Source organism: Myxine glutinosa, chromosome 1 (genome assembly GCF_964187855.1).
Source record: "Myxine glutinosa chromosome 1, kmMyxGlut1.1, whole genome shotgun sequence".
NCBI lineage: Eukaryota > Metazoa > Chordata > Myxini > Myxiniformes > Myxinidae > Myxine > Myxine glutinosa.
Window position 1 is genome coordinate 43,867,722 of NC_136261.1, and position 13,734 is coordinate 43,881,455.

General features: G+C 43.2%; 1 protein-coding gene across 1 annotated transcript in view; it reads right to left on the reverse strand.

Annotated features, from left to right (window-relative positions):
- Positions 1-8,760, reverse strand: part of SULT4A1 (sulfotransferase family 4A member 1) — a 30,103-nt gene extending 21,343 nt beyond the window's left edge. The window contains exons 1-2 of the mRNA XM_068110278.2: positions 8,583-8,760; positions 2,122-2,252 (exon numbers count right to left, since the gene is read on the reverse strand). Coding sequence (XP_067966379.1) covers positions 2,122-2,252; positions 8,583-8,754 — 303 coding nt within the window. The 5' untranslated portion in view covers positions 8,755-8,760. The remainder of the gene's footprint in view (positions 1-2,121; positions 2,253-8,582) is intronic.
- Between the last annotated feature and the right edge of the window lie 4,974 nt (positions 8,761-13,734).

Genomic DNA, 13,734 nt, shown 5'->3' on the forward strand with positions numbered 1-13,734 from the left:
ATTACCAATAAAGTAGAAAATGACAACATGTGCGGTCGAATTCCAGTCAATGGGGCCTGGTAGAGGCCTATCTACGACTAGTAAGTCTTATTACCCTCGCCAGAGGAGAGGGTGTTGCGTTTGTGGTTCTGTCTGTCTGTCTGTCTGTTTGTTTGTTTGTCACCGGCCTACAGGTCACAATTTTCAACCGATCTTCACGAAACTTCACCAAAAGGTAGAGTTGGTTAAAAGCAAGAAGCCTATTGTTTTTGGGGTCAATAGGTCGAAAGGTCAACATAGGCCAAAGGTCACCAACTTTGCTAAATTTATAAAATCCTCAATTTTCATCCGATTGACTTGAAATTTGAAGAGGACTTGCATATCTGGTCACTGAATTCAACCACCAAGTATTGTTGAGGTAAACATTGGCCAAAAGGTCAACATAGGTCAAATTTCTAAAATCCTCAATTTTCATCCCATTGACTTGAAATTTGAAGAGGACTGGCATATCTGGTCACTGGATTCAACCACCAAGTATATTTGAGGTCAACATAGGCCAAAAGGTCAACATAGGCCAAATTTCTAAAATCCTCAATTTTCATCCAATTGACTTGAAATTAGAAGAGGACTTGCATATCTGGTCACTGAATTCAACCACGTATTATATTTTAGGTAAACATCGGCCAAAAGGTCAAGATAGGCCGAATTTCTAAAATCACCAATTTTCATTTGATTGACTTGAACTTCTAAGAGGATTTACATATATGGTCACTGAATTCATCCACCAACTATCTTTGAGGTCAACATAGGCCAAAAGGTCAACATAGGCCAAATTTCTAAAATCCTCAATTTTCATCCAATTGACTTGAAATTTGAAGAGGACTTGCATATCTGGTCACTGAATTCAACCACCAAGTATTTTTGGGGTCAACATCGGCCAAAAGGTCAACATAGGCCAAGTTTTTAAAATCCACAATTTTCATCTGATTGATTTGAAAATTGAACAGCATTTGCACATTGAGTCACAAATAGGGAAACTAACTATTTTTGAGGTCAAAAGGTCAAAGGTCAACTCAAGGTCAACCTTCCAAAATCATCATTTTTCATCTGAAAAATCATCACTTTTCTTCCTGTTGACCCGAGCTTTGATCAAGATTGTCAATTTTAATCTCGATGAAATGGACAATTTGCTGTATCAATGGAATTTTTTTTCTTGGGGGTTGGCGGTGGATTTTGCAAGTATCGTGCTCCGCATGACGTCTTCTTGTTTGTTTGTCTGTTTGTTTGTTTGTTTGTCTGTTTGTTTGACTGTCTCTTTGTTTGTTCGCACAGAATAAATATGATTTTCTCTGCAACCGTTGGTCCGACATCCGATTGACAGGAAATTTTCACCATAGGTGCAACTCCACCTGTTTAATTTGTTAATGATAATTATGACGTCATGGGTCACGTGGTTCGGCCGCCATCTTGGAAAAACCGAAAAAAATTGCACCTCAATATCTCCAAAAGCGCTGAATAGAAAAAATTGAGACATGGCTCATTGTGAAGCACTCTCCATGGGGAATAAAATATGCTAATGGTGATGTCATAGGTGCCTCCATTATGACGTCATAATTCGACAAGTACAAAAGTTCATCCAATCAAGATGAAATTTCTTGAGCGCCATGTCGGCACAACCTGGTGCAGAAAAAAAATGATGACGTCATCGGTCACGTGGTTCGGCCGCCATATTTGTTTTAACACAAAAAGCCTTAAAAACCACTGAAAATACATCCTGGCGAGGGTTTGCAATCTCTGATTGCTCTTTTTCTTGTTGCATGTTGTGAATACTCGCGCAAAACGTCAACGAGTGTCATTTGAGTCCTACATGCAAAACGTCCAGATTGGAAAGACCAGCACCTCATCAAAGTGAGGAGATTCAATATTTCTATCAGATATAATGATGACGAGGATATATTTTGTGTATCAAGATGTAAGATATGGCGGATGATGAAGGATTGCTGGCACATGCAGAGTGCCGGAATGGAAGTATAATGACCGTGTAATTTGAATCTTCATGGGAAAACCACATGCGGACATTCATAACTATGTTAGCTTCATAATGTTCTGTTGTATACTGCCGTGTGCACGTCTTATCAATACCTTGATAGCATCAATGCCTGGTTGAGGGTATTCAAGCACAGGGACGAAGTCATCAATGTTGATCAGTGCCGATTCGTCTGCTTCAGCACCACGACTCACCACGTAAACAACCTCCTGCAGCAGACTCGTTCCTGTGCCATCACACACCACAACAAACGACTCCAACTGCTCAGTGCAATGGCTCACGACAGAGACCAGTCTGTGCCGCTACATAAACAAGTCCCTCCTCACTCCCGAACACCAGAGTAGGGGAATCGGGGTCGGATGGTCATCTGTGGATCATGGAGGAGCTGGTGAGGTAAGCACGTGCACAAGGACCTTATGAGACATCAGTTTTCCTTTGCATTAATTAGGATTAGCATTCCCATCTGAGCACTTCGCTCATGATGTTTGGATACAGTACAAAGTTCGATTCACTTTCACTGTGTTACTCATAATGTCTTTGTGACTCTTGCAAATGCACAAATTACGTATCCCACTAAATCTTTGTCCCACGTGTGATTTACGTACAAGTTCCTCCATGAGTCTTAGATATCATACTGGCCATGCCCAGCTGTTGCTTCGCTGAAGGGTTAAAAAACTCGCCATGCCCAGGTGTTGCTTCGCTGAAGGGTTAAAAAAAAACAACAGCGTATTGCACTTCACAAACATATTGTATGTCTATCTGTGAGTCTCAATGAGGATGTAACACACTAAAATAAGACAATGGCTGTGTCTGTGGATCTGTACGTCCACGAGTGTGGGGAGACAATTTGTGATTTTCACCTGTTCACGTGGAATAGCGCAAGTCTTGTCAAACATAGCCCCCTTCTCCCTCCGGCGGGATGCAGCAACACAATCTCAGAAATAATCTGAATAAGCAATAACCTGAATCTTCCTAGCCGCAGAGACCTGAAAGATCTCTCAACTCACTGCATGATCTTCCGAAACCCTCTCTGGTCAGGAGCTCAGCACCGCCTACTCCACAACTCCAAATAATCCTTTTTTGTATTCTAAGTCGAGGCTCATATAGGAGCCAACACATATAACAAAGGAAGCAGGAGACAAGAGAGGGAGAGGGAAGCACAACAACAGTAGAGAACAGGGACATCAAGAGATCTGTGGAACAGAGAGGGCTGGAGTAGGGTACACGGGATAACAAGATGGACACTACAGGGACTTTCAGGAAAGAAAACAGGGAATTTGAAGGTGGTGGATTTGGATTTCCGCTCCAGTTGACTATCATGGAGCGGCTTCCGTGCTCCAATGACCCAATGAACTATACTGGATAGGTCTAACCAAACCAGGCAGGTCAAAGGGTAGGGGACAGACGAAGTATATATCAAAAATGTCCGATCTAGATCGATCGAATGATGATGATGGATTTGGGGTGTATTAACAGGGGTATAAACGATGAAGGTTTTGGATGGGGGGAAAGTATGAGATGGTGGTGAACAGCTGTTTTGAAGACCTGGAGGGAGGAGTGGGATTTAAGAGAATGTGCGAATTTGTTCCAGGGGGAGGAGAAAAGAGGAGTGAAGGTGAGCAGAGAGTCTTGATTTTGGCAATTTCGCCATTAGAGGGTTGCAGGCAGATCTTGTGCGTCCTGCAGGAATATTTGGGGGACAGAGCACAGGGAGAGCTGGGGGAGCAAGGCCGGAGAGAAGTCTGTATAAGACAAAAAGACCACCAACCTGCCTGCGGTGAGTGAGTGAAAGGCCCTCAGAGTTAGCTTCATCACGGGAGATTCCAATAATCATAAGCCTTGGTCTCTACTGCGTGAATCTGAGCTAGGTGTGAGGCAGGAGCACCAGCCCAGAGCGGAGAGCATTTCTTTGTAAAGGGAAGATACCATCCCACTAGAGGTCATGAATGGAAGTATTTTAACCAGAGAAGTATCTACTAAATATCAGAAAAGGATTGTTTAGTCAAGAGATCATCACTGATTGGAACAGTCTTCCACAACATGTAGTCGAGGCCCAAACAGTGAAGACCTTTACGGTCTTCCACAACATGTAGTCGAGGTCCCAACAGTGAAGACCTTTATAAGACTCTTTTCGATCATCAGTGGAAATGCAAGCAGATTTGCTTCCACTGACTCATCCTATCAAAAGTATAAATTTCGCAAATAACTGAAGAATCTACATGGTCAACCATTGTTTGCTTCTGCATATATTTCTGTACTAAAATGCTTGTTTTGAAAGCCAGTCTTTCTGTGATGGAAGAAGAAGATGCTGGACCTGGAACTTTAATGTTGCGGTTCCAACAGTACGACATCAGGAACCCTGTAGAATAAAGTGTAATGGACACACGGAAGGAGCACACAAAATTATATACAGTAGTAATACTTTTTGAAGCAATATGAAACACATACAATAGTACACGGAAGGAGCACACAAAATTATATACAGTAGTAATACTTTTTGAAGCAATAGAAAAAATATATAAAACTACACGGAAGAATGAATGAATGAATGATCGTTTTAAGGGCATTTTCCCGGCTAGAGCGGGGGTTAGCCTTGCGGGCCCATGACAATCATGGTTCCCTGTTTGAGGCAATGTATTTATGGCCAGATTCCCTTCCTGACGCCAACCCTTGGTCGCCTCTTACGATGCGCAGGGATACAGTGTACCTATTCTAAATCGGGTTACACACCGTGATCATTCATCCCAGCAAGCTGGTACTCATTTTGCCGACCTCGGAAGGATGACAGGCTGAGTCAACCCCCCTGGCGTTAATTCAGTGATCGACCGGGATGCAGAACCCAGGATCCTAGGATCCCAAGCCGGCACCCTAACCGCTAAGCCAACACGGAAGGAGCACACAAAATTATATACAGTAGTAATACTTTTTGAAGCAATAGAAAAAATATATAAAAGTACACGGAAGGAGCACAGCAATGATAAAGTGTTTTAAAATAATCTTTTTTCGCATGTATCACTTCACCAGCCAATACCTGGTTTCTCTGGGAGCAAAATAATTTGTTTTCAAAATTAGCATCGCTTCCCCCACCCGCAATACCTCACCCTCTGGCAGGTTTCAGTTGGGGTTAGTAAATACAGCAGTTAGTTCAACGACTTGTGCAACAACTATCAGCAATACCTCTTCAAGATGGTTGTACACCCCAAATTCAAGTCGGGGGGCCAAATCTTACGTATTCTTCCCTGCTGCCTGGATTCTTCAGGACAGCACTGTCACGGTCAGACTGCCGATGGGTCCCCATGGAACGGCCCTTTCCCTCTTGTCTCTGTCTCTGTCTCTCTCTCTCTCTCTCTCTCTAACTCTGTCATGGCTGTGACTTCATGAAGGTGGGGGTACACCATCCTGGATGTGGGGGATCTCTGGGTCGCTCCTGCGATATCAGTCGACTGCCTCTGTGCCACGGGCTTGTTCAAGAGAACTGTCCGGGACTATTATACAACAACAACAACAACAACAACCACTAGTGCACTTCTTCTTTCATATGCCTGAGCAGAAACTATCGTCACAATTTTAGTTCACCAACCAGTTCAGTTTACCAACCAGTTCAATGCCCTGCTGGAGAGAGACAGAGAGACAGAGGGAGGAGTTTAACTCCAAGATGTCACCCTGAACTTGCGTCGGGGACAGGATGTTATGGTGTGCTCCATGGTTTTGTCAGGGTTTCTGCAGTCACCGCCATGCTAGGTTTTGAGGTTCCGCTTGTGCATCAGGTGGCCGCGTTGGTCATGCCTCGTCCTTATCTTGTTGAGGGTTGTCCACACACTCCAGATTGTTGGATTGTTGGGTCAGCAACTATGTATTCGTTGGAAATGGTGTTTACAGCCCACACTATCCTCCAATAAGTCCTTCCTTGGCACAACTGAGCTCCTGCCCACAAGGAAAGATTTTATCCGCAGCTTGATGGAATACTGCTCTCCCCTGTGGGCTGGTGCTCCCGGCCTCACCTAGCTTCGATTCACGATGTATAAACCAAGACTTTTAGAATCATTGGACATCCCGCGATGAAGCTGATTCTGAGGGCCTTTCTCTCTCACTGCAGGCAGGTTGGTGGTCTTTCTGTCTTCTACCGACTCCTCTCCGGCCTTGCAACCCCTGCTCTGTCTGTGTTCGGTCCTCAGTAGTCACTGCCTCCACGAAGCATCGGATGTCTGAGAATAATTGCATTTACAGGTGATGTTCAGGCAAAAGGTAAAATGAAATCCCACGTCTACATTAGTGGAAATAATAATAAAAAGGTGTCAAAACATAAGTAATTATTATTTAAATAACGAGCGAAGCGTTATTTCTGTTTTTACACACCTGTACCTGTAAAACATAAGTAATATTATTTAAATAACTAGGGCATGCCCGTACGTGGGTGCCCGTTCCTTGCCAAAAAAAAAAAAAAACGCTACCCGTACGCTCTACCCCGCCCGTACGCCCGTAAACAAAAAAAACAACGCTCTTCGCTTCCGCCCTTCGCTCTGACTGAATTGGGAGAAATAATGCGCATAAGAAATCGAGAAATTATTATTTTCTCCGGAAGAAATCGAATTACGAACTGTAATGGCGCAGGCTCTCGGGCTCGCAACAACGCGTTCTGTGATTGGCTGCCGGAAGTGAAGTCTTCACTGCCGCAAATGTGAAGCGATGAATACGATGAATCGCAAATTAGTTTTTATTAGTTTTAAAACATAGTTTAACGGCAACATAGTTTGCCGACGGGAAATAAATGAATACGCTCTCAAATGTGCCATCCGAGGCAGAGTCTGTTCGCCACGTTCGGCACACGTGATAGCTCGCTGCTCTCTGATTGGTTGAATCGTTTTTTGGACATAGCTCGGTAACTACTTCTGCGATTAATTTAAAACCTTGAAAAGGCACATCCTCGGGTCCCCAGCAATATACCTGGCAAGTTTAAAGTATATCGGACCGGTAGTTGTCGAGAAACAGCGGTCACAGACAAACATACAAACATACAAACAAACATACACACAGAGATTAGTGGAATTATAGATAGACTAGGGCATGCCCGTACGTGGGTGCCCGTTCCTTGCCAAAAAAAAAAAAAAACGCTACCCGTACGCCCGTAAACAAAAAAAACAACGCTCTTCGCTTCCGCCCTTCGCTCTGACTGAATTGGGAGAAATAATGCGCATAAGAAATCGAGAAATTATTATTTTCTCCGGAAGAAATCGAATTACGAACCGTAATGGTGCAGGCTCTCGGGCTCGCAACAACGCGTTCTGTGATTGGCTGCCGGAAGTGAAGTCTTCACTGTCGCAAATGTGAAGCGATGAATACGATGAATCGCAAATTAGTTTTAATTAGTTTTAAAACATAGTTTAACGGCAACATAGTTTGCCGACGGGAAATAAATGAATACGCTCTCAAATGTGCCATCCGAGGCAGAGTCTGTTCGCCACATTCGGCACACGTGATAGCTCGCTGCTCTCTGATTGGTTGAATCGTTTTTTGGACATAGCTCGGTAACTACTTCTGCGATTAATTTAAAACCTTGAAAAGGCACATCCTCGGGTCCCCAGCAATATACCTGGCAAGTTTCAAGTATATCGGACCGGTAGTTGTCGAGAAACAGCGGTCACAGACAAACATACAAACATACAAACAAACATACACACAGAGATTAGTGGAATTATAGATAGATGAGCGAAGCGTTATTTCTATTTTTACACACCTGTACCTGTAAAACATAAGTAATTATTATTTAAATAACGAGTGAAGCGTTATTTCTGTTTTTACACACCTGTACCTGTAAAACATTAGTAATTAGTATTTAAATAACGAGCGAAGCGTTATTTCTGTTTTTACACACCTGTACCTGTAAAACATAAGTAATATTATTTAAATAATGAGCGAAGCATTATTTCTATTTTTACACACCTGTACCTGTAAAACATTAGTAATTAGTATTTAAATAACGGGTAAAGCGTTATTTCTGTTTTTACACACCTGTACCTGTACCTGCAGTGTTATTGGTTGTTGGACAGAGAGAGAGGAAGGTGAGGATGAGATGGAGGAAGCTCGTGGTAAACGAATCACGATTTATCACGATGCATGTACCTGGTTTAATGTACACACCTCCGCCTATTCACCTTGCTGGGAGACGAGATGACGTCATGCGAACCCGACTGCTGCACTGACGTCACCTCGAGAGATTGCGCGCGCGGAGCCAGATGAAAAGGCGGGACTGATTCGATGAATAATAAATAAAATAGATTGAGATGAACGAATGAATCGATCATAACTAATTATTGGGAATGAATAAATATATCGAATCTGATCACGAATGAATTGATTTAATGACAGGTCGCCGTGGGATGTAAAATTAATGTGAAGGATTAAAAATATGCACACCCTGATTATATAATAATATATATATGTACACACGCACAGTATACATTATATAGACATCGTAAACGGATCGGTTCGGACACCACGGCACACCCCGAGTGTACGTATCCGGTGTGTACGTATCGTTGGAGACGGCGCCGAGTACCAGATTTGGGGTACGTGACGAGCCACACGTCGTCGCGACGCACGGGGAACTCGCAGATCTCGTCCATGGCTCCGCGGCAGAACGGAGGTAAGCGCACATTTTGGAACTCAAAGTAACGGTTTTCTAGCAGCTCGCTCGGGGTGTTCGGGGTGTCCGCTTCGCTCTCGGCCATGGTTGCGAGCGGTGGGAGGGGGAAAGGGAGGAGGAGGATGATGGTTATGATGATGGGGTGGAGAGAGGATGTACCAAGAGGCAGGAGGAGGGATAAGGGACGCTTGACAGGAGGATGGAATGGGAGGAGGCAATGGGAGGATGCACCAGGAGTCCAGGAGGAGGTGTTGGGCAGTCGGATGGAATGGGAGGGGGCAAAGGGAGGATGTACCAGGAGGGGGAGTGATGAGGGGTGCTGGGCAGGAGGATGGAGTAGAAGGGGGCAAAGGGAGGATGTACCAGGAGGAGGACGGATAAGGGACGCTTGACAGGAGGATGGAATGGGAGGGGGAAAAGGGAGGATGTACCAGGAGGGGGAGGGATAAGAGGTGCTGGGCAGTAGGATGGAATGGGAGGGGGAAAAGGGAGTATGTACCAGGAGGGGGAGGGATAAGGGGTGCTGGGCAGGAGCATGTACCAGGAGGATGGACAAGGGGTGCTGGGCAGGAGGATGGAGTAGGAGGGGGCAAAGGGAGGATGTACCAGGAGGGGGAGGGATAAGAGGTTCTGGGCAGTAAGATGGAATGGGAGGGGGAAAAGGGAGTATGTACCAGGAGGGGGAGGGATAAGGGGTGCTGGGCAGGAGCATGTACCAGGAGGAGGGATAAGGGGTGCTGGGCAGGAGGATGGAGTAGGAGGGGGCAAAGGGAGGATGTACCAGGAGGGGGAAGGATAAGAGGTTCTGGGCAGTAGGATGGAATGGGAAAAGGAAAAGGGAGGATGTACCAGGAGGAGGAGGAATAAGGGGTGCTGGGTAGTCGGATGGAATGGGAGAGGGAAAAGGGAGTATGTACCAGGAGGGGGAGGGATAAGGGGTGCTGGGCAGGAGAATGTACCAGGAGGAAGGATAAGGGCCACTGGGCAGTAGCATGGAGTGGGAGGAGCAGGATCTGGATGACGTGTGAGTTCTGCACGTGACCTCCGATTTTGATAGGTGAGATAGTCGGGTCAGGAATCTGAACATAGAAAGGTACGTGGGTACTGGGTAGAAAGGGAGCATCGTTCTTTTAGAGCTCGCTTAGGTCTCGGCTTCGTGCGTATACAATGATGACTCGGTGGTGACTGGTGAGGATTGAGGATATGATGGACTGGGATCCTCACAGGTTGTGGTTTAAAATGTTAAGCTTTAGGAAGTCTGGTTGGTTTCGAGAGATTCGGCGAATCCATATCACTATTGCATTGTTGGTTAAAAAAAAAACCCCCAGTTGGCTCATTAACGACCTTTAGCATGGAGGCAATCTACATGCCTCACCTCCTCTGTGGGGTCGGTCGGTCACATTCGGTCATTCGGTCACAGAACACATAAACCACCACCATTTCATCAGAATCTATAACTGGGGAAAAAATAAAAAAAATAGTAATTAATTTAATAATTAAATAATTAACCGATTAATTGATTAATTGATTAATCAATAAATCAAAAATATCCTTGATAGCCACATCACTTGGTCACTCATGTCCAAATATTAGCTTCCGAGCTCAAAAGGTGCCTGAGATATTGGCCAAATGAGAAAGAAAATAAATAAATGATTAATAATGAAAATAAATAAATAATAATCATTAAAAAATTAAATTATTAATCAATTTGGTCATTGAACACATAAACCACCACCATTTCATCAGAATCTCTAACTTTAAAAAAAAAAAAAAAGTACAGATACATTCAAAGTGCACCGCCCCCATGCCAAATAATTAAATATCCTACAGCGCGGCATTGCCGGGGCTTGTTCTTGTGATGCTTGTTCACTCTTTGTGGTTGACTTTGATTATCTTGCCTTATTACAGGAGGTTGTTCTGCACGATTATGGGTCCTTCCTTACGTACAACTTGAAATAAAATGTCGAGGTAGCATGTGTGCAGGGTCAATTAAGATAGGAGGGTAAGCATCTGCACAGGGCTTTACCATGGACCACCACCAAAAAGGGGCAGTGAGCAACCCTGAGTGGAATCGACCAGACTCAGTGGTGTCATGGTTGGAGTCTGGGAGGGCGGTGGTGTTGGTCCAGGTCATTTTGTCTACCTGTACCATTGTTTTTGTCTATTGTCCGAAATTATATAACAAAGTCAACCACAAAGTTTGTTTTGTCAAATAACTACAATATAATAACTAAATAATGAAAAATCACTCACAGAGTGACACTTGGCAAAACAGAACAAAGTAGAATGGCACTCAGAAGAGCATCCTTTTGACCTCAAAAATAATTAGTGGTTGAATTTAGTGACCTGACGTGCAAATCGTCTTCAAAGTTTAAGTTAATCGGATGAAAATTGACAATTTAGAAATTTGGCCTATGTTGACCTTTTGGCCTATGTTGACCTCAAAAATAGTGGGTGGTTGAATTCAGTTCGCTGATATATTAATCCTATTCAAATTTCAAGTCAATTGGATGAAAATTGAGGATTTTAGAAATTTGAAAAAAGTGGTTGACCTTTGGCCTATGTTGACCTTATGACCTATGTTATCTCAAAAATAGTTGGTGGTTGAATTCAGTTGGCTGATATGAAAATCCTATTCAAATTTCGAGTCAATCGGATGAAAATTGAGGATTTTAGAAATTCGAAATTGTTGTTGACCTTTGGCCTATGTTGACCTCAAAAATAGTTGGTGGTTGGTTTCAGTAAGCTGATATGAAAATCATTTTCAAATTTCAAGTCAATCGGATGAAAATTGAGGATTTTAGAAATGTGAAATTGCTGTTGACCTTTGGCCTATGTTGACCTTTTGGCCTATGTTGATCTCAAAAATAGTCGGTGGTTGAATTCAGTTAGCTGATATGAAAATTCCTTTCAAATTCCAAGTCAATCGGATGAAACTTGAGGATTTTAGAAATTTGAAAAAAGTTGTTGACCTTTGGCCTATGTTGAACTTTTGACCTTTTGACCCCAAAAATATATAGGATTTGTCGCACCACAAACTCTACCATTTGGTGAAGTTTCGTGAAGATCGGTTTAAAATTGTGACCTGTAGGCAAGTATAAGTGAGTGGACAGACAAACACACCACACAAACAAACACACAAACCGGAGTGATCAACACACTTGTCCAAAAAAAATTTTTTTGCCAAGTAATAATAACTTTTGTGCAAAGATTATAACGATAAAAGATTTTGTTTCGATGGGTTTCTGTGGCCGTAATTTGTGGACAAAAGAATTGGTTTGATGGATGTTTGGATGGTCAGTCGATGATGGAGAAAGAGGAGAAGGACAGCAATAACTTTCGGATTGTATAATCATGATTGTATCATCATAACACGGGTTGTATCATCATGACATTTCACAGCTGAGACCGGTTATCATCACTGATGCAGGGTTGGTAGGTTTGCTTAGAGGTACGCACACTCCTCTCGAGATTGTCTAGCCTGGGTTCAAATCCCGACCCAGCTATAAACTGTCATCCTGGTGTTTTTGCAGGCAGGGTGATTCATCAATTTGTGTGCCATCCCCCGGATGTACCATTGGCCGGCATGAGTTGGTGGACGTAGAAGATCGTTAAGGTCCACCAATTAATGCCCTAACCAGCAGAAAAAGCATTGCATTAGTGTTACAACCACGTCCTCAGCCAATGATGCTACCCCGCAGCCTTGTGATGCATACAAACGAAGAATAATCACTGTTGCTGTGGATGGTCCTTGCACATTTGAGTTGTGATGAGAGCAGCACTCGTGGACGTTAAAGAACCATCAACCGCCGACCTGGATACTTCGGAAGCTTCAAAGTTGCCTGTGGGTTTTCTCATGTTATACAACAACAAGAACGGCCGCCATTTAGATGATGTCATTTTTCAAACATGAATTACATTTTTAAAATGTCTTTGTTACAGTGTATTACATGGCATTATATATGTAGTCTTTAAAAAAAACAAGTACAAAAAGTTTTAATTAAAACAAAAGCCGCGACGATGTTACACAATGCCTAGATGCAGCTGTGCCTATAACGTCGATGTTATAGGCACAGGACATTCCTATTGATTCGATTACTTGATGTTATTTTTGTGCAAAGTGAAAATATATCTCGGCAATTTCCCGTGTGTGGCGACGAATTTTAAATATATCTCGGCATTTTCCCGTCTGTTATTTCGGGCGGTGTATGACTGACCATGCCGCGATTTAAAAAAAAAAAATATATCTCGGCATTTTCCCGTCTCTTATTTCGGGCGGTGTATGACTGACCATGCCGCGATTTAAACAAAATATATATATCTCGGCATTTTCCCGTCTCTTATTTCGGGCGGTGTATGACTGAGCATGCCGCGATTTAAACAAAATATATATATCTCGGCATTTTCCCATCTGTTATTTCGGGCGGTGTATGACTGACCATGCCGCGATTTAAAAAAAAAAAATCTCAATGGACTTGAAGTTACAGGCCTTTGAGAATTCATTTCGTTCTATAAAGGGCAACTTTCATCGGATTTTCTTCCCGTTTTTTTTCAACCGAGTCTAAAACTATGTTAGCGACTGTGAAAAATGAAATGATATATCGAATTTGATTTGAAATAAAACTGTGTGAGAGAGGAAGACACCACGGGCCTACAAAACAGGCCTCAAAGCTATGCGAGTTAATAAAATGGTGGATATTTGTTTATATGAAGGCTCTCCCAGAATGGGTGGAGCTATGGTTCCCAGAATGGGTGGAGCTTTGAGGTTTTGTCTTCTCTGCAAGAACAAGAACAAGAAGAACAACAACAACAACAACAGCAGAGGGCACTCTATGAGCAGCGTTTGCGACACGGCTAAAAAAACACTGGAATGGCACTTGGTAAAGCGCAATTAGACTCTATCTCACACTGTACATTGTTGGGCTTAAACGCCGCATCATACTGTACAGTATTTTTTTTATCTTTGTGTATTTAACCGTGGTAATCGTTGAACAACGAGTGGTAAACAAAGTGGTAACGAAACGGTGAACCCGCATGAAGCGGCAATGCAGTTGTGGAACTCTGT